The sequence below is a fragment of the Pogona vitticeps genome, chromosome 7 (assembly GCF_051106095.1).
Source record: "Pogona vitticeps strain Pit_001003342236 chromosome 7, PviZW2.1, whole genome shotgun sequence".
In the NCBI taxonomy this organism is placed as follows: Eukaryota; Metazoa; Chordata; class Lepidosauria; order Squamata; family Agamidae; genus Pogona; species Pogona vitticeps.
Window position 1 is genome coordinate 14,451,974 of NC_135789.1, and position 20,038 is coordinate 14,472,011.

A 20,038-nucleotide genomic window follows, 5' to 3' on the forward strand; every position below is an offset into this window, starting at 1 on the left:
CTCGTTGCAGGTTTCTGCTGCTTCTGAGCTACAGAGGCAGGACGACAGACGGATCCCCATAAGGTGGAGACGAAACATCAGCAAAGACGGCAATGGGCTGCTTTTATTCGGAGGGAGACCCATTTTTTTGCCACACCGTGTGCCAGCCTGTGAGTCACACACGGTTCCTTAGCTATTTATTCGAATCCTAGACTAATGGAGTCGGAAAGGAGGGGGGCTTCTGAGGCCAACGAGTCCAAAAACCCTTATTTATTTTTTACTTAATTGTTTAAATGTATCCACCCCTGTCTTTCCTCCCAGGGGGTTCAAGGCGATGTACGGTTGCTCAAAAACGCAATCCGGCCTGGCCCAAGGTGGCAGACTTGGAGGAGCTTAGAAAAACTTACTTTAAAAAAAAAACATGGCCAGGTTTCAAAATCCCTGAGCGCCAGTGCAAAGCACATAGAAAGGTTACTTGAGGCACAACAGATCCCATCATCCCCCCAGCCAGCCTGCGTAGTTGGGAAAATGGCTTTTAAAAATATTTACAGCTCAGAAACCAGGAGGGCCAGTGGTCCACCAAAAAAAAGTAACTTTTCCAGGCGCTGAATGGCATTCACCGCTCAGCTTGAGAAAGTCCTCACAACGGGCTTTTTTCCTGTGCCTTTGGCGCCATCTCGTGGGCAAACTCTGTCACAGCAGCCCCTTCCTATTGCCTCTTAACAGGGATTAAGAGATGCGTGGAGGGCGTTTGATGTTACAGAGATTGGAAGGGTCTTCATTTCAGGAGGCCCTTGGACTACAACAACCATCATCTCTGGCCAAGTTGGCTTAAAGTAGGCAGAGGAAAAAAAACCAAGGGCGCCATCTGGAGCTCGTGGGAGGAATGGCAGGCTTTTTTAAAAAGGCAGCTCCAGAAGAAATGAAGACAGCGCGGGGGGGGGGGGAATACATTTCCCTTGCATTGGTGAGCACAGTTGTGTCAAATCACACCCTTGGGGAGCTGATTTATCACTTGCACACCTTGGTCTCCGTGTGACATTTTGTTTTTTCATATTTCCAGCTGGGCCACAGTTAATATTTAACTGCCCCGGAGCCCGATAGCACGTCGGACACAGAGCTTGGACGCCTTCTGAGTCTCACCGTGTTATTTCTGGATGTATTTAATTTGTTTTGTTTGCTCACAGTTGCTCAGCAAAAGTCCTCTTTGATCCGAAGGGCTGCTTCCCGCTAGGCGAGGAAAGAGGAAGCCGACCGTTTTCCTTTGAGGCTTCGACCGGCTTCGCGTCGGTTCCCACTCCTGGCGTCTCCCCTTTCCAAAACCTGTGCCGTGCTGGGTCTCCTGAAAAAAAGTCGAAGGTACTGTGAAATGGATTTTTTTGGGGGGGGGAAGAAGGGGAAACCTCCCCCCCCGGGTGGCGGGTGGAGGTACTGACATCTTGAGAAATCAAAAACAAATAGAAAAAGTTCTGATCGGAGTCGCAGCTTTCTTTCCCCACTAAAACACTAGAAAATCGGCAAGCTTCCACGTTGTACAGAAGTCTTCAGGTTGAGGAAAGGGTGACGTTTGAGAGAACTGGGAAGGAAGGGAAATTTTTTTAAAAATCCTTGCCATTATCCTTGTAGGAGAAGACTGGCTTGGAAAAGAGGTGGAGGAGATAGGACTCTCTTTAGGCCGGAGGCTGGCCGTCGGTGTCGGCCGAGATGCGGACAGGCCCTTTCAGTAGGAAAACATGGCGCCTGCCCAGCCCCACAGGAGGGTAACCTTAGGTGTGGGAGCTGAAAAGCAGGTGAATCATGCTTCACGTGGGAGAAAAAAAGCTTTCCTGCCACGCCGTCTCCTCCTCTCCGTTTCAACGTCCAGGCAGTGGCCTAAATGTTTTGTTTATCCTTCTTTTGCTCAGGCAGCTGCCGGTCCAAATGAAGCCACGAATTTGATCCGAGAGGGAGAAGGGGTGTCCCGTCCCACCCACTTCCATGAGTGACGCCTGCAAAGGATGTTGGAGGCCGGCACGCTTTGAGCCCGGAAGCCTTCGGGAAGGGTCCTGCTGAGGCCAAGTCTGCTTCCGACGGGGCCAAAGGGACACCACGGCTGGTCGATCTTGTAAGAGCCATCCACTTCTGATGGAGCCATGGGCCAGATCCTCGGGAAGGTCTCCCACGATCCCCGGATCCCCGCGGCATTTCGGCTCCTCTCCTCCTGGCTTGGCGTCGGCTTGGACGGACAGCTCTCCGGATCAAGAGGCATCTTCTCTGAAGCCCGTCCGGCGTTTCCTTCCCCCGTCGTGGAAGAACGCTTTCCGGGGATGGTGGAGACGGCCCCAGGCCGAGACCTCCCTTCCGACCTACACCCCAAAAGATTTCCGGAGCTCTCCACCGGTGTCCCCGGTTTTGGAACGCCCAAAGAGGATGGTGTCTGAGGGCCTCGAGAGCCTCAGCAAAGACACGAAGCAGGGAAGCGTCAGCAGTGGAGATGATGATGAGAAGGTCCCCCTGGCCTCCTCCACCGATCAGCAGTCGGGCAAGGCGGTGCCGACCCCCAGGAGCCAGGGTGGGAGGTCCACTCCTCCCCCGGGCTACCAGGGGAAGCTCGAAGCTTACGAGAGCAAGTACGCCTACATGAAATCGTGGCCGGGCCTCCTGAGGCTGATGGGAGCTCTGGAGCTGATCTTGGGCGGGATGGCTTTTGCCTGCACAGCCGCTTATCTCCAGAAGGACTACCAGTGGTCCCAGCTCTACGGGGGTGGCCAGTGGCCCTATGGCGGGGCCGTGGGTGCCGGGTACAGCTACTACGGCCCGATGACGGCCTTTGTGCTGGCGGTGGCCAGCCTGGCGTGGCTGGTGACCGTCATCCTGCTGGGCCTGGGGGTGACCATGTACTACCGGACCATCCTCCTGCGGGCGCATTGGTGGCCGCTGACCGAGTTTGGCCTCAACCTCTTCCTCTCCCTGCTCTACCTGGCCGCCTCCCTCGCCTACGTCCACGACATCAACCGCGGGGGCCTCTGCTACTCGCTCCTCGCCGCCAACCCGCTGGTGGCGGCCATCTGCCGGGTGGGCGGGGGCCAGGTGGCCGCCCTCACCTTCCTCTTCCTGAACACCTTGCTCTACCTGGCCGGCGCGCTCGTCTGCCTCCGGATGTGGAGCCACGAAGGCGGCCGGAGGGGCCCGCCAGTGCAGGTGACGCCCCGAGACCCCTCAGGTGGGCGGGCGAGGGCGAGGGGTTCCCCGGGATCGGCCCAGCGGTGGGATTTGGGGATTTCTCCCTGGTGCATGGTGTTCTCCATCTCTCCCTCCTCCTTCCGCAGCCAAAGCTTGTCCTCTTGCGAGAGGCCCCCAAGCCTGCAGCCTCCTTGGGGGCCACCCCTCGGCCTCCCGGGACGTCCATACGGCGGGTGGAGTTCTCCGAGAAGAGTGAGGATCCGGAGAGGCTGAATTACGCCATCCCGACCGGATACAACCCCAAGCCTCACATCGTCCCGGATTATATTATGTAAGTCAGGAAGAATCCGTCTCTTGGGGTGTAACGCTCCTTGTTTCTGGGGCTTCTCTTTGGCCAGGTCGCCGTTGAAAGCCCGGACACAGGATCTTTCCAGGTTTATGTTCTTCCCGGTGAAGGACAACTCCCGGTGGCCTCTGGCGGGCCTTTTCAGCTGGAGCAACTTGATTTATTTCCTTGATTGATTGAGTTAAAATATTTTTACCCCGCCTTTTTCTCCTTAAAAAGGGCCCAGATTATATATAAAAGCCAAAAACAGTAAGTGTACAGATATTTTTTTAAAAAATTAAGCAAGTAGTGTATTAAAAACGGAAAATAAGATGGTACTAAAAATGCATTTAAAAGCAACCGGGCGCCATTATCCCATTGGGGGAAAAAAAACTTGAAATCTCCAAATGGATTCAAGATCACGTGCAGAGTTTTTCCACATTTCTCTAACCAAGGCTTTCAGCCCAGATAGGAAAAGTTACTTTTTCAGATTCTAACTTTCTGAATCCTGCCTTCCTACGTGGAAATTGTCATGTTAAAAAACAAAACAAAACTGGAACTTTCTTTCCAAGGTTTAGGTAAAACTAGAGATGTACAATTTTTGAAAATTTCCAATTTTTTCCCTGGGAAAAAACACTTCTTTTCCTTGGGGTTTTTTTTTAATGGAACTTTTTGGAAATTTTACAAGTCTTGGCAAAACGGTGTGGTCCAAATTCTATCAATACACAATCTTTTTCTCTCGCCACCTCCGAAAGCGTGTTAGGGAAGACACTGGCATGCAAATCTTGCCCCAGCTGGGAGGGTCAGATGGATGCCCTCGGGGGGTCCCCTCTCAAACTTCCTGCGCTTCCAGGAAAAGACACCTCCTAAAGTTGCCTTTCCGCTCTTCCTTCCACCAGGAAGTACCCGGCCGTCAGAAGCACAGAGGAGCGGGAGAAGTACAAAGCCGTCTTCAGCGATCAGTACGGCGAATACAAGGAACTTCACCGTGAGATCCAGGCAGCCCTGCAGAAGTTCAGATTGCTGGACGAGGCTATGGCCAAGCTGCCCCGCCGGTACCAGAGCCAGAAGGTGGGTCTCAATCCCTCTCAGACCTTCCAGATCGCTCTCTCTCTCTCTCTCTCTCTCTCTCTCTGTGTCTTCTGCTGGATGGGGATTCTGGGCCTTGTAGTCCAAGGCTTTCCAGGGGAGCTGCTGCCCGTCTGAGCAAGACGGGGCCAACAAGAGGGCTCTGTGGCTCCTGGCTTGCATTCCCGGAAATCCTGGCCCGTTCCGCGAGCGGTGGAGGCTTCTGGCAGGGGTCTTCTTGTGAGAAAGCTGACGGGAGGCTTTTCCCCTCCCACAGGAGCAAAGGCGTGCCTCGGCTTTGCGGAAAGAATACGAACGCAAGAAGAAGGTAAGGGCGGAAAAGCCAGGGCTAAAAATGTCCGGAAAAGCCTTCTTCGTTCTCCTTGATGGCTCTTTCTCCCCCCCCCCCAGCCTGCCTTGTAGGGCTGGTGCGGTGGAGCGTTGCTGATTTATGATTCATTTATTAAAATGGTCTGGAGAAATATCTCATAGCCGGGCCTTTAAGCAGCTGTGGGTCCTGTTGAACGTGGGTCTGGTTTAGGGACGGCCCTGGATGTGTTCAAGGGCAAAACCAAGGGGCAAGATCGTTCCATGTATGCACCCCGAAAAATAACCTTCAGCCCCATCAGGAATGAGAAGGATGTAGGTCCCGAACTGCTGGCGTTGAACATCGGCTGGACAGCCAACCAACCCGGCAGGAAATGGAAGGGAGGGAGGGCTCAGCCGACTGGCGGTCCCCGTTGGGGGAGCTTGCAACCCCTCGGCCGGGTTTTATGTCTCCCTGGGTCTGATCTCATAAGACATAAGACATAAGACATAAGAAATTTATTTGTCATTGCGCTCACAAGTGGGTGCAACGAAATGAGGTGCTCTTCCCCAAGGTAAAACTGGACAACACTACAAAAAAAAGTTAAAATATACACAACTTTCACCATCCAAATATAGATACCCTGTTTTCTCTCAGCAATTAAAATCCACCAAAAACCTATGGTTTTTGCTTGCAACCCCTCGGCCGGGTTTTATGTCTCCCTGGGTCTGATCTCGAGGCCTTGCTGGAAAGAGCTGGGGCTCCCCCACACTCCAAGTGGCTGGTTGGGTGGGAAAGGAAGGAGGAGAAAGAGAGAAATGGAGAGAGACCAGCGCTGCAACATTTAGTTGCCATACGCCTGACCCGTGCTTCTCTTGCACATTTTTACAGCCCAGCCCTCGGCGCTGGGGGAAGTTGGAGGGCTGCTCTGGAGCAGGGTGGAAGCGTGGTGGTTTTTTAAAAATTGTGCTTTTCCTTCACCCCACCCTCCCCCGTCTGCTACCTGCTCCCCCCAACCCCGACTCCAAACCTCTCAAGGACCCGGCTTTCCTGGAGAAGCAAGAGCGTTGCGAATACCTGAAGAGGAAGCTGGCTCACCTCAAGGGCCAGATCCAGGCCTACGACCGTGAGAACGGCGAGGGAGGCTCCTCCGTCTACTTCTGACTTACGCCTCCCCCCCCTCCCCCAAGCGGGCACGGAACAGCTCTCCCCCCCCCAAAAAAAACTACCCGATGTTTCTCTTTGCTGAAAATGGGGAGGGTTTATTTTTTTTCAGGGCCGGTGAGAGGGGAATCTTTCTTCAGAGAAAACCCACTGCTCTCTGGACAAGGAAAGCTTTTCTGCATTTGGGGACAGTTTCGGAAAGACTGTTTCCCATTGGGACGAGCATTAAAAAAGAAACCCGTCTTAGGATTTGTAGCAGGATGGCATAAACTCTCTCCCAGCTGAGGGCTGTGTTTATTTTATTTTATTTCATGGGCTGAAAATAAAAGAGGAATAATGCTATAAGGAACCATGCCATGAATGAGCTTTCTCCCCGAGAAAACGTTGTCACGAATAGAGACAAGGGATTTCCATTTTTGAGCACCGCAATGAGTAACGGGAGGAGGGCTTGTTTTTAAAAACACACAACCCCCATCATCCCCTCACTGCCTGTTTTTTTCTTCCCCCCCTGGGGACGATGGGAGGGGCTGTTCCCTTTTGGGAAGTGGAGGCAACCACAAAGTTTGGAAGCCTCCAGGGACTGATTAAGTAAACCGATGGAGGGGAGGCTTAATCTTTCCAGCTTTTCCCACCCCGCCAACCCCTCGGTCTTCAAAGGCTGAGCCCTGCAGAGTTGCATTCCAGTCTCAGAGTCATGAGGTGGCTGGGGAGGGGGGCAGAGCGGACATGGCAACGTCCACACATACACCACGCACAAAACCGGGCTGGCCCTGGGCAGAAGCGGTCCACTGGATGAGCCAGCGCAGCTTGGCCACTTCCCCAGAGCAGTTTTGCACCCTGGGCTTGACAGGAACACGTCAGGCGTGGCGCCCTCGCCTCTCCGGGTCATTTCACCTTTCTCGATTCTCCTCCACACCTAGGGAATTAGGGACTCCCAGCAGTGGCTAGTAGGTGGAAAAACCAAAACAACCACCCAAGGCATCTATTTTTTGATATGTGGGTTTGTTGCAGGAGGCTCTGAACTTCTGGGAGCAAGAAGGTGAGCCAGGAAGACATTTTAAAGGGAATGGAGTAAAACTGAGAAACAGTGGAAGAAACTTAAGGGCAAAAACCGGGAAGATGCCAGCCATGGAACGGGAAGCAAAAAAGTGCAGATTGTTACAGCTGATCATTCAGGATAAAATGGAGGAGGAGAATCTGTTGGCCAAAGAAGTTACTCTTATCTATTTCCTTTTGGGGGGTAATTAAGTTGGACAAAGTTACTCTTGTATTTCCCTTTTGTGTAGTTAAGTTACCTGGAAAAAATTCCTCTTTTCATTGTTTTGTGTAATTAAGGCCTAGTCAAGTTATGTTTTGGAAATACTGGGACTTTTATGCTCAGGTGGCAAACGCAACACCCACCCACCCCCAAGTGGCCCCGAGTCTGTCCCGGCCACGTCGGCCAGGAAGGAGCGGGCGTTCCAAGGGATTAAAAGCTTAGCAGCTGGTTTGTGTTGTGTTCTTTGCTTCCTCACTCCGGGTGGCCGCTTGGCAGAGGCCGGGCCGGCGCTTTCCGGCACCGACGCTCTCGGTGCAGACGGATGCAGGACGAGACGGAGGTCCACCCCGCCTGGAGGTGTCGGCTCCGATTTTGCACGCTGGACTAAAGACGCGGCCGCCAAGCCCTGGAGCAGAAGGGGGTAAGCGAGGAAGGAGGGTTTTGAAGCTTTCAGGACGTGGTTTTCTGCCCCCCCCTCCCTGCCTTGCCAGGCTCTTGGATATGTGCGTACGTCTATGTTCAGCCTTGTACCAACCGCCCGCGGTCTCCAAAGTTGGCACCGACGTGCGCGGCCGTGGCCTCCTGCCCAGAGAGAGAGAACTATTGTGCGCTCCAAGTAATGATTAAACCTTCCGCTTGGGCTTTAAAGGGAGGAGCGCAAGGTGTAAAGGGGAAGACCGAGAAAAGAAGAATCATCTAAACACCAAGGTGTGTTTTTCTCTCTCGCTCGCTTTTTCTCTAGGAGGGGGACGCCTTCGGTTTCAGTCAACACCTTCCCCTTGGATCGCCCACGAATCGGATTCCAGAGACCCTGCAGTGGAAGAGAAAAACCTGCCCTTTCTTGGGGCCCCCTTGAAAATAATGAGCACCCCCACGGCCAGCGGGTAGCGGCCTGCCCTCCGAGAACCACCGAGAGGTTGTTGGGCTGACCCAGGTAAGGACGGCGAAAGGGTGGATGGTGTTTCCAGAGGTGGGCTGTGTTTTCCTGCCCACATCTGTCTGCTCTGGAAGGAAATGCCCTTCCTGATGCCCTAAAAATGTCCAGATTTGTTGAAATAGGGGACGACCGTGTGTCTGTGTGTGTGTCTGTGTGAACGTTTCACAAATCAGTGGTGTGGACACCCTTGGGGGTACATCGCCCCGTTCTGGTGCCCAGGAGAGAACAAAGCTGGGGGGGGGAGTAAGGAGGCAGGAGGGGGCAACCCTGAAAACATCATGGGGCAAGAGAGATTGCCCGCCCCCAGCAAGGAAAGGGAGACGAGGGGAAAAAAGTGCATAAAAATTTTGGAATGGGGGTGAAAATAGAGGCGAAGGGAGAGCCAAGAAGTTGGCTTCCTGCTCCCCTAATCTTGGGTGTTAACGGGGTGAAAGCTGCAGGAGAGAGATGGCGAGAGACTCCTCACAGGAAAGGAAACGGGGGGGGGGGGCTTCTCACAGCCCTTGAAGGGACTGGACAAGGTGGAGTTTGGTCATCATCCATCACAGTGAAAGGTTTGCCAGACACGTTCTCCCCACCCCCTCGAAATAACACTGCATGGCGTCCGATGCCCTTCGGTCGGTAGATATTTTTTCTGCCCGCCGAGCGCGCCCTCCCTCCCTGGTCTTGCAGGTTTAAGTTCCACCTGCTCTTGAGCAGGACCAGCCTTCCCTTTTGGGCAGAGCCAGGCGGCAGCCTCAGGCAGCCCAGAACAGGAGGCGGCGGCATGGGTGTTTCAAGGAGGGAGCGGCACTCGAGGCAACCCCGTGTCCTTTGCCCTCTCAGCGCTCCTGCCCCCATTGGGTGTGGTGTGGAGTGGGTGTGGGCACCCTTGAGAACTAGGGCTTTCCCGTCCCAGTAGCCTTTTCACATGGATGGTGGGAACTGTAATCCCTCCCTCCACCCTCAAAAGGCGCTTCGCCCCCCCGTCTCTGCTGCTCTCAGCCTTGCCAGGGGAGGCTCAGTTGCCAGAGCTGTGGAACGGGAAGGGTGTCCTTTGGGGATATCCGAAGGCCATCTAGACTCGCCCCGTGGGGTCTTTTCTCCCTCCTGCTCTCACCTCTGAGGGTTTTTATCCAAACGTTGGCGCTCCCGGTCTCTCTCTCTCTCCCCCCCCCGCATCCCCCTCTTGCCCTCCTCCACCAAGTCCTCTCCCCTTTTTCCTATCCACGTCAAACCTCGGGCGAAGACGAGGGCCAAAACGCCGCAGGGGATTCCTTCAAAGCCCTGGCTGACCTTCTGGGGGAAAGGAGAGCAGGGAGGGGAGGAAAAATCCCCCAAACAATAAACGTCAATGAAAATCCCAGCCTCGCAGGCAGAAAGCAAAATCCAAAGGAAACCTGGCAAGGCCAGGAAGGCGGAAGTGAGGCTGCTCAGGGAGGAAGCCGCCATGGGGCTGGGTGTGGGAGAAATGCACTCATTATCCCCCAGATATCACCCCCACACACTCCAGGGCGTTGTTGAAAAACCCGTGTTTGTTCCCTTTCCTGCAAGCTCAGAGGGGGACGACGGGGAGAGGCTGCAAGTTGGCCCCTTAAAAAAGAAAATCCACCTTATCTCAGCTTCCAGCTGCATTGCAGCGAAGGAGGCCTGCTGTTCTTTTCTTGTTATTCTTACAGTTTTATCCATATAATTATCAGAACTAAAGCATTTTTGACTGCCGTCCCCAATGAAACGATTTCTCCGAGCATGAATCAGAACAGGGAGAATAACCGCTAGGAATTTGAGGCTTCCCCAAGCTCCTCCTCTTTTATTATTCATGATTATTATTGTTAGTTCTTAGTGCCCGAAGAACTCAACCTTTGGTGCATTAAAAAGCACCCGTTTGCACAGATGTTGGAAAGAGAACAGAGTTCCCTGCTGGACACGATACGAAAGGAAATAGGGTGGAGGAGGGCAGAGGAAAGTGCACCGCGGCAGGGATCCTGTTTCTTTGGGTTGAGGAGGGGGTTCGGGTTACGGGAAAAAGCGAGGCTGAAAGCAGAGAGACCCTTGTCTACGCTCCTAGGGGAACCTGTATCTATGAATTCCACTGGGGTTTGGTTTTAACTCCATGGAGATCAAATTTATGGCTCTCTCCGTCCCCCCTTTTTCACTGCAAGGTAGGACGGGACCAAGGCCATCGAGTGAGTTTCCCGTTTCTGTCGGGGGCTCAAATCTGGATTTTTCCCAGATTCCTGGCCGTGCCTATATTCCTTTTAGAGCAGCAGATCATGGCTAAAGGCTGCCTTTTTCTCCATTTTTTTTAAAGCATGGCCCTGAATGGACCATGGGAACAAGGCTGTGTTTAGGTTTTGCACTGTTTTTTTGCCTCCCTGTGTGTTGGGGGAAAACAAAGGCAGGCAGGTGGAGCGTGTCCGTGCCAGGATTTGGGGCCGGGGCAGTGGGGGAGGCGGTCTGTGTTTGGCCGGGGAAGAAGTTCTGTGTGCTCAAAGGCAGCTGCCAAGAAAGAGAGAGAGAGTTAAAAAAGAGGAAAACACAACCCGATTACTTATTTATCAGATGAAAGCTGAGCTTTCGGTTCGCCTGGGCTTTTGTGCGTTTGAGAGTTGTGCTTTCAAGGGACTGCAAAAGCAACACACACCCAGGAGGCAGGCAGGCAAGCAAGCAGACGGCTGCCGCGGAGAGGCACCCAGAAGGACCTCGGGCAGGCTGAGCGGCTGTGCCAAGGGGTGGCGGCGGGCGTGACCTCTGCGGGAACAGCCTGGTCGGCAACTGGCCGCTCTTGGGGTAAAAGGGGGGGAGGCATTTTTCTTTTGTTGTGGGGAGAAGAACCGGGTCGTGCCGCATTGATCCTGAGCAAGCAAAAGGATGAGGAGCTTGGCTCTGAGGTCTTTCAATCCTCCCTTTCTCCCTCCTCTTTCTTTCCTCCGCTTTTTTCCTTTAAATTCATGTTTCACCCACCCACCCCTTACCCCCCCGGCCCTAAAAGAGGGTTTTCCAACTTTGGGTCCCCCAGGGTTCCTCCTCCTCCTCCTCCTCCTCCCCCCCTCCCGCCCCCAAGGACCAGATCTCCCGGGCGAAAGGTCCTTGACCGGTTTTGATTGGCTTGTCTTTCCAGCCGTTGGCGGTCTTCGGCGCTGGGACTCCGCGGCCCATGACTCTCCCCCGCCGCTGAGGGCCGCCGGGCGCGAGGCACCATGTACCCCACCAGCAAGAAGCGCTACGAGGGCTCCCCCATGGGGTACGGCCCTCCGGGCGAGGACGACTATGGCTACGATCTCCACTCGCCACCTCCGGGCTCCTACTACGTGGAGGACGTCCCACAGCTTTTCTACAAGTGGAACTCCCCGCCGGGGGTGGTGAGGATCCTGGAGGCCGTCGGGCTGCTCCTTTGCCTGGCTATCTTCGCCTGTGTGGCTTCCACCCTGGCCTGGGAGTACGGCTATGGCTATGGGGGGCTCTACGGCTACGGCGGCGGCATGGGGGGCTACGGGGGCGGCATGGGGGGCACCTACTATGGCAGTGGCTTAGGCGGCAGCAGCTACTACGGCGGCGGCTACTACGGGGGGATGACCAACCCCCGGGCGGCCACTGGCTTCATGATCGCCATGTCGGTGCTGTGCTTCGTTGCCCTCCTGGCGCTAGCCATCACCAGCCTCACCAAGTCGGCCGGGTCCCGCTCCCGGCGCTTCTACCTGGTGGTCCTGGTGGTTTGCGCCATCCTGGCCGTCATCATGCTGATCGCCTCCATCGTCTACATCATGGGCGTCAACCCCCGGGCCCAGATGTACGGCAGCTACTACTACAACGCCAACCCCATGCTGGCCATGTGCAACCAGATCTACGCCACCGGGGCCTACTTCAACCAGTACCTCTACCACTACTGCATGGTTGACCCCCAGGAGGTGAGGGCGTCCGAGGGTCCGAGGGGGTGGAGTGGGGGAGAGCTCCGGGGTTTGGGTCTCTGGCTGGCTGCGGAGCCAGTGATTGGGAGTTTGAATTCCCCACAGCGTCTCCTTGAGAGGGGCTGGACCGGACAACCTTGAGGGATCCCTTCCAACTCTGCTGTTCAAAGGTTACCCTTATTATAAGGGAGCGCAGGGTGTGTGTGTGTTCCTTGTTAGTGAATCCCTCGTTCCTGAGCCTCTGGCTTACAATCCTCACAGTGCTCCTTGGGATGATGATTATTTGGGGCTGGGCTCCGCAGAGCTCGGCCCCCAATGACCGACCCCCTTAGAAGGCACCAAAGGCTAGAGATGAGCTTACTTGTGAGGTTTTTTTGGGGGGGAGGAGAGAAAATTAATTCCCACTTCTCCCAACCTTATTCACTTTCCCTTAAAAAAAACTATTTTGGGAAAGACAAGTCTTAACATCCGGTTTTGTGGGGAAATGGGGTGGTGGTGATGTTTTTTTAGATACAGTGGTGCCTCGCACGAGTGCACCATAGAACGACGAATCTGCACAACGGGGCCGTTCTAGCGATCGCAAATGTGATCGCATGCCGACGGCCCCTATGGCTCAAAATCGCAGAGCGAAGGTCGGTAAGCGGTTTGCTTACCGACCTTCGCTTTGCGACCCGCCGATCAGCTGTTCGGCGGCTTCAAAATGGCCACCGGAAGCCCCAAAATGGCAGCGCGCAGCGTTTTGGCACCCTCGTTAAGCGAGGGGAGGGCGCGAAAATAGCTGCCGGCCATCGGAGAAACATCGCTGTACAGTGAGTAAAGCTGCTATTGGAATGCATTAAACTAAGTTTAATGCGTTCTAATGGCTTTTTTTGATCCGTACAGCGATGTTTTCACACAGCGAGGGTTAATCCGGAACGGATTAACCTCGCTGTGCGAGGCACCACTGTAGTTTCGGGCAGGTGGGGGAGAGAGAGAGGGCTTTTTAAAAGAGGCAGGCACCCTCCTGCTTCTGGGGTCCACCCCTCCCCGAACAAGCTCCGCCTCTTAGGTCTCAACAGGACTGGCCACTTGAATTCCCCCCGTTTCTTGAAACTCTTTAAATTCTGGGAGTTTTGCTTTCCTTTGGAGGGGAGAGTGACCTACCAAACAGAAGAGAAAAATATTCATGAATTCCTCCAAATGTAATGGATGTTCTAGGTGAGGGTGCCGAGTGGAACTGGGCGGGCGCCCCTATTTCCCCCCCCCCCGAGTTTCTGTCGCTTCTCTCTGTTGACTTCTGCGCCCACGCCATCCTTGCGCTCCCAACGTTGCAACGAAAGCCACCACCCCAAGGAAATGCTTTGGCAGTGGAAGAAACTTATCATGGGAACGGCGGGGGGGGGGGGGAGACCAGTTTCAGGGCAGGGCAGAAAATAATCAGAGTCTGTTTATCAGCAGGCAGGGCGGTCATGGCACACCTAAAAACTGCCCAGTCAGGCAGATAAGGGAGCCCGAGAACTAGGGAAGGGGTCTCGAAGGTCATCTAGTCTGACCCGGAAGCAGGAAAACCACCATTAAAGCTTACAGGCCTCTGAAGAGAGTTTTTTATGGCGCAGTGAGTGAGGTTTCACATGAAACTCAGCTGTGAAACAACAACGGGGGCCTCGGACCTGTCTTCTCTGTCCTTCCCTCCCAGCCTGGACTACCTTACAAGGCTGTTGTGGGCCGAAAGAGAGACAGGCACCATCTTCTGCTCATGGGCGGAAAACCAGAAATAGAACTCCTGATATAACTGGAATAAAATTAATTCTCTCCCCCCCCCCCCAAAAAAAAAAATTCTGCTTTGCTGTCCGTCTTCCCCAGGCCATTGCCATCGTCTGCGGTTTTCTCCTGGTGATTCTTCTCTGCGTCATCTGCGTCTTCGCCCAAAAGACGCGCCAGAAGATCTGGCGGTATGGGAAGCCCAACATCTACTGGGACCAGCCACCCGCCTTCCAGGAGGGTCCCAACGTGGAGGAGTGGGTAAGTCTTGGCTGCTCCTCCTCCCCCCTCCTCTCTGGGGAGTGCATAATGGGCTCCCTTTTCTAGCCCCTTCATCTTGAGTTTGGAGGGCCAGAGAACAGAGCCAGGAGGGGAGACCTCTCTTCCCCTCCCGATTTGGAAAAGCAATTGCAAATCGGGAGGGGAAGAGAGGTCTCCCCTCCTGGCTCTGTTCTCTGGCCCTCCAAACTCAAGATGAAGTGGCTTCAGGCCAGGCGGAGGATGATGGCAGAGGTCAAGATCCTTGAAGCTGGTCTGGATACTTTTTAGCAGGCTGAGGTTGCAGTGGCTACAAACACATAAGGGTCTCATTGTGTTCTCGGCTGAAACGATGAGCTGAGCGAGGACTGTCCGTGCGGTGGATTGAAATAATGATGATCATTTTCTTTCTTCTTCTTCTTTTTTTTTAAAAAGGCAAAAACCCGCTTCCTCCTGAAATAACCCAGCCCCTAGGTAGAGCTAGAACGGCTTGGAATCCCACCCTTCCGCACACACAGGAGCGGCCCATGCTTTTAAGATTTTCTCGTCCTCTTCCTTCCCCAGTAGATGTCTTTGGCATGTAAGAGGGGGAGCCGGTTTTACTCAGAATGGCCGAGGGCCAAGGATCATGGGAGTTGTAGTCTGGTAGAGGGTGTAGAGCACGTTTGCAAAAGTTTTAAGCCCCAGGGGCCATCTCTGGCCTTCCCGGGATCTGATCTTGGTGGTCATTAATTACCTTTCATGTTAGATTGCCTTTTTGAATTGTTTGCCCCATTCTGGCCCTGCTTGTCTTTAAACGACGGCCATTTCTCGGACCTGGGAGCGCTGGTCTGCCTTTAGCATTAAGCCGATGGAGGGAGTGGGCCTTCTGTCCTCTGTACGTGAACAGAGGCAGTCTCGCCTTCCCAACAAAGCACAAGCATACCTGTGCCAAGCTAGCTACCCGGTGCCGGCTTCTGGAGGGACGGATCCAGCGCCCGACCCTTCCACCATCCTGTTTTTTTTTCAATGGGCCCCAGAGCTGAGGCCGTGGTTATCAACCCCAGCAGGAGGAAAAACAAATAATGTGGAATTATGATTTCTCAGAGTCAGATGTGAAAGTGTGTGTGTGTGTGTGTGTGTGTGCCTGTAATCCAGAAATGTTTTGTTTCTTGCTTGTTTGCATACGATAACACTACAGTTTCGGTTAGGTCAATGATTAACCTCAGGAACGAGTCCCTTCCCCCCCCCCCCCAAAAAAAGCCACCCTGCCCAATGACTTCTGGCTGCGTGTGTAAAGTCACGTTGGAGAAGAAAGCTTTCTTCGTGGCTCCAGGGGAAAAAAAAAAGGAAAGCAAGCCCCAAACCCTTCTTCGTCTGGGGTGAAGGCGAAAGAAATGGCCCATGGATTATGGGTCTTATTTTTTTTCTCTCTCTCTCTCTCTCTCCACCATTCCTGGTGGCTGAGCTTTGCTTCCTAAAACCCTGACTTGACCAGAACTTGATCTGTTCCAGCATGGCGTGTCTTGGGTTCTCCACCGAAAAAGCCCCCCCCCCAGCAGTGGGATTCTCTAAAGGTCCCCCAAAGGGCAAGCTTTTGAGTTTTACAGGGTTCTTCATTTTACCTGCTTTTTTGTGAGCTTATAATGGAGCCCCTGAATGGGACAGATTTGGAATTTATTCCCGCGGCCTCCGTTCCATTTTGGGGAGCAGGCGTCGGGACCTTGTGTGGAGTGCTGACATAAAAGCCACGAGGTTGCCTCTTCCTTAATGTTTTTACTCATTTTTATCCATTTTTATCAGCCTGGATCCCGGCTGACTTGGACCCTTCTTCTCTCCAGGATTTTGCCTGGGGTTCAAGGATGGCTCCAGAAGGCAGAGCTGATAAAGAGTCTCCTCGGGACACCCTCTGCCTTGCTTGGAAAGCAAACGTCAGCAGGGAGCCCTGGAGGAGAAGAGAGCTGTCCGGTGGCCACATACACGCCAGAGGAAGCCGGATGGGTCAAAGGGCTAGAGCACCAGGATAGAGAGACAGGGGGCTCCCAAGATGTCACCGACATTCACAGAGCTTAGAAGAGTTCCATTTTTGCACTACGATTACCAGAATCCACCAGCTGGGAAATTCTGGGAACTGGTTTCCAAAAGGTGGCTTTCTCCAAGTTATGGCTGATTTTGTTTTATTCCCCGGTCTCTCACTATGGAAAGCATTGACTGCTATGGAATGATCCTTAAGAGAGAAGAAGTCCCTCCATGTCTTGCCGGTCGAGTCTTATTCCAGTATCCCAGAATCTTCTTGAAAAGGCAAAGGTTTTATAAAAGAAAAGGGTTTTAAACGGGTGTTGTTTCCTTTTTCCTAGGTGAAGAATGTTAACGATGGGGTGAGCAGCCACGATGAGACAGCCACCTTGGCCTATTCGGAGAAGCCCATGAGTCCTGTCAATGCTTCAGCCGCCCCCTACAGCTACAGAACCTCTGAGAACGGCTACCATGCCACGGAAAACACAAGCAGGTGGGCCTTGAAGGCTTCCTTCCTTCTATCCATCACCAGCTTCCTTCCTTTCCTTCCATCATTTCCTTCCTTCCTTCCTCTTATCCATCATCAGCTCCTTCCTTCCTTCCTTCCTCTTATCCATCATCAGCTCCTTCTTTCCTTCCTTCCTTCCTCTTATCCATCATCAGCTCCTTCTTTCATTTCTTCCTTCCTCTTATCCATCATCAGCTCCTTCTTTCCTTCCTTCCTTCCTCTTATCCATCATCAGCTCCTTCTTTCCTTCCTTCCTTCCTCTTATCCATCATCAGCTCCTTCTTTCATTTCTTCCTTCCTCTTATTCATCATCAGCTCCTTCTTTCCTTCCTTCCTTCCTCTCATCCATCATCAGCTCCTTCTTTCCTTCCTTCCTTCCTCTCATCCATCATCAGCTCCTTCTTTCCTTCCTTCCTTCCTCTTATCCATCATCAGTTCCTTCCATCCATCCATCATTTCCTTCCTCCCTCTCTCCCTCCCTTTCCTAAGACTATAACCCCAAGAGCTTGGACGACGTGGTGGCACGGGGATCCTGGGGCTTGTAATCCAAAAGAGGCATGCAGGGCAAGGAGGGGGTGGCCCAGCCGACCTCCTCCCTGCCGTGACCCCAGCACCCTTGTTCTGGTCCTTTCCAGCCCGTCTTTCCCCACAGCCACGGATGGCAAGCCCGGCCAGGCCTTCAGCTCCAGCACTTTGGCCGAGAAGGTCCGAGAGATGCCCAGCCGGCCCTCTGCCCGCCGGGGCCGGAGGCGGCGGAAGAACCCGGAACTGGAGGAATCTCAGTACGAGACGGACTACACCACGGCCGTGGAATCCAGCGACGAACGCGACAAGGACGAGTGGAGCCGGTGAGGAGAGGAAGAGCTCCCATCTTGGGCAGGAAACAGACCCAAAACAGTGGGGGGATGCACCCCAGAATCCGAGCAGATTTTTTTCTGTTTCCTATTTATATACAGTAGGATCCCCTTACCTGTGGAATCATGGATCTGTGGCCTGAAAATAATTTAAATTATTAATAGAACAATCTCTAAAATATAGATTTTTAATGATGCACTTACCAGAACTGGCCGCCAGAGACTACACTGTGTATAGGATTCGCTAGAGATGTCATTAGTAGAAATGACCACTAGAGGGAGTGAGAGAACATGCTATTCCCCCCCCCCCCCCCGTGGATATGGGGGTCTTTTTTCTTATTTTTGAAATGGTTTTCTCACCATGCGGGTTTATTTCCACCCACACCGCCCTTCTCTGCAGCTTGTACCCACCCATCACGTCGGACACGGCTCGCCAAAAATGCAAGCAGGAGTTTGACTCCGACCTCAAGCGCTACAAGGCGCTGTGTGCCGAAATGGACAGCATCAACGACCAGATCAACCAGCTCAGCAAGCAGCTAGACCTCCTGGCGGTGGACAGCCTCCAGTACCAGGTCAGGGGCTCTCGGACGGGCAGAAAAAGCCAGAGGCACAAGGGGAACAAGACGGCTGGGTTTTAGGTCGGACCTCTGCTACTTAGAGAGCTGGGTGGAGGGGACAACACCCAACCTAGCTGTGAGATAGACTGTGTTGGAACATGGAGGTTCTCCTACAAGGCTCATGATCCTGTCACTTCCCCAACTTCTGATGATTTTCTTTCACAGGGGGTGGCAGAAGAATACAACCGCCTGAAGGACTTGAAACGGGTGAGTACCCTTTGAGCCCAGCAAAGCTCCAGGTGCGAATTCAGTTCCCGTCCGCTATCTTTTCCAGCATTTGGGGGCTAATCAGAATTGTGGTCCAAATCCTGGGAAGTTCACAAGCGGGCCCCGTTCCTGGGATGCACAGATTCCAGACATTCACAAAATACGTGGTAACAAACACGCTGGCGGGAGAGGTGGTTTAAAAGTGGGATTTCTCAGGGCTCTGAAGAGGGCCGGGAATAACGGTGTGTTTTCTTTTTAAAAAAAAAAAAATTGGACAGACGCCGGATTATCAAAGCAAAAAAGCGGAGAGTCGGACCTTGCGGAACAAGCTTTTCCACATCAAGCGGATGGTGAGCGAGTACGACAAGCACCGAGGCTGAGGGGGCTGGCAAGGTGACGGGACCCTTTAATCTTCCCCCGTCCCTGAAAAACACAACATACACACACCAGGTTTCTGCAACCTGGGGAGAAGGGAATACCAAGCTCTCCAATCTCTACCCAGCCGGCCCGGAAGGACACGGGGCCCCCGAGACCGCCAGACGGCAAAAACCCACGGTCTTCCTTGGGTCGGTGCAAACCCTTCCCCCTCCTGGTTCGGCAGGACCTCAAGCGGAATTTTATTTTTTCTATCTCCTTCCTTTTGGCCACAATTTTTTTTAAAAAAAAGGCTTTGGTGTATGAACCATTCCCCCCCCCCAAAAAAAAAAACACCACCGGAATGACGGGTTGCGGATCCAACGGCGTTCCATCACGAACTCAGCTTTTTTGTTCTAGAAAAAGAACGGATTTCTATTTCTGTTTTCCGTGCCAAAAAAGAGAGAAGAGATTGCCGTTTGGGAACGTCCAGGGACGGGCGGCCTATAGCGAGCTCTTCGAATCCTGGATTCTGTGTCATGTTTTTGTACAAATTTTTAGCAGCGGAGGTCTGGGGGGGGGGGGTTTCCTTGTAATGTAATTCCTGTTGGTTATTTCTCTCTTCCTCCAAAAAATAGATGGTAGTTTTTCACATTCTCTCGCTCAATTCCACATCCCCCTCCAGGCAAGGGAGTGTCACAAAAGGGCAGCTAGCATCCAATCGAAAATGCCTTGCTGGGAATTTCGCACTGTTCGGGGGTGCGTGTATGTGTCAGAGCATTTAATTAAGAAACTCTTCTTTAGTTCTTTTTAAAAAAATAGTCTTGATCTTGTACAGTGTGCCCTGCAGCAGGCAGGTTTTTCGCACATGAAGGGGGATGGGAGACATTTTGAGATTCATTTTTTTTGCTTCGGGTGGCGAAATCTCTTGGGTCGGCTCTGGATTTCTGTGCATGGCTAAAACACCGCCCTAAATAAATAAATAACCAATGAAAGCTATTTGAAAGGCAAACCTCAGAGTGGGTCAGAAGCTGGAAAAAGGATCAACATCTTTATGTGTTGAATTTCTCCTGGATTGTAATGTAGAATAAAGATTAACTCCTCCTGTTCGTGGTTCGAATTCCCCCACCCTCCCGGTGGGCTCAGGAAATCCACCGAGCAGCAGGCTCTGAACTGCAAGAACCTGAAAGTTCCCACCACAATTCGGACATCCTGAGAGAAACAGAGAGCTTGCCCTTGCTCTATCAAGACAAATTACAACTTCTTTTCCTTGGTTTTCTAAGAAAAGTGGAAGAAATATTTTACTGATGCATGGGTCAAGCGTCCATCAGACAAGAGGAAGGGAAAAGGTAGTTGCCCACAGCCGGCCGTGGCTGCTCCTGCTAAGCAATAGATAGACTGCTCTGTTAACTGGAGGT

The 20,038-nt window shown here is 53.0% G+C and overlaps 2 protein-coding genes across 5 annotated transcripts; both read left to right on the top strand.

The window, feature by feature from the left end:
- Window positions 1–9: 9 nt before the first annotated feature.
- Window positions 10–6,354, top strand: OCEL1 (occludin/ELL domain containing 1). Of its 2 annotated transcripts, XM_072977997.2 has the most exons (7): window positions 10–149; window positions 1,167–1,338; window positions 1,884–3,159; window positions 3,288–3,472; window positions 4,366–4,537; window positions 4,812–4,862; window positions 5,880–6,354. In XM_072977997.2, the coding sequence occupies exons 3-7, from the start codon at window positions 2,104–2,106 to the stop codon at window positions 6,003–6,005; spliced, it is 1,590 nt and encodes a 529-aa protein (XP_072834098.2). In that variant the 5' UTR covers window positions 10–149; window positions 1,167–1,338; window positions 1,884–2,103; the 3' UTR covers window positions 6,006–6,354. The 2 variants fall into 2 exon arrangements, with proteins under 2 accessions (XP_072834098.2, XP_078235063.1); XM_078378937.1 differs by lacking the exons at window positions 10–149; window positions 1,167–1,338 and adding an exon at window positions 1,371–1,769.
- A 151-nt stretch (window positions 6,355–6,505) lies between these two features.
- On the top strand, window positions 6,506–19,619 carry LOC140701264 (occludin). 3 transcript variants are annotated; one of them, XM_072977999.2, is made up of 9 exons: window positions 6,506–7,684; window positions 8,006–8,197; window positions 11,301–12,087; window positions 13,930–14,088; window positions 16,422–16,573; window positions 17,224–17,436; window positions 17,843–18,014; window positions 18,225–18,266; window positions 18,545–19,619. In XM_072977999.2, exons 3-9 carry the CDS (start codon window positions 11,380–11,382, stop codon window positions 18,644–18,646), a joined length of 1,548 nt encoding a protein of 515 aa, XP_072834100.2. In that variant the 5' UTR covers window positions 6,506–7,684; window positions 8,006–8,197; window positions 11,301–11,379; the 3' UTR covers window positions 18,647–19,619. The 3 variants fall into 3 exon arrangements, with proteins under 3 accessions (XP_072834100.2, XP_072834102.2, XP_072834101.2); XM_072978001.2 differs by lacking the exons at window positions 6,506–7,684; window positions 8,006–8,197 and adding an exon at window positions 9,217–10,969; XM_072978000.2 differs by lacking the exons at window positions 6,506–7,684; window positions 8,006–8,197 and adding an exon at window positions 10,983–11,070.
- Window positions 19,620–20,038: the final 419 nt, after the last annotated feature.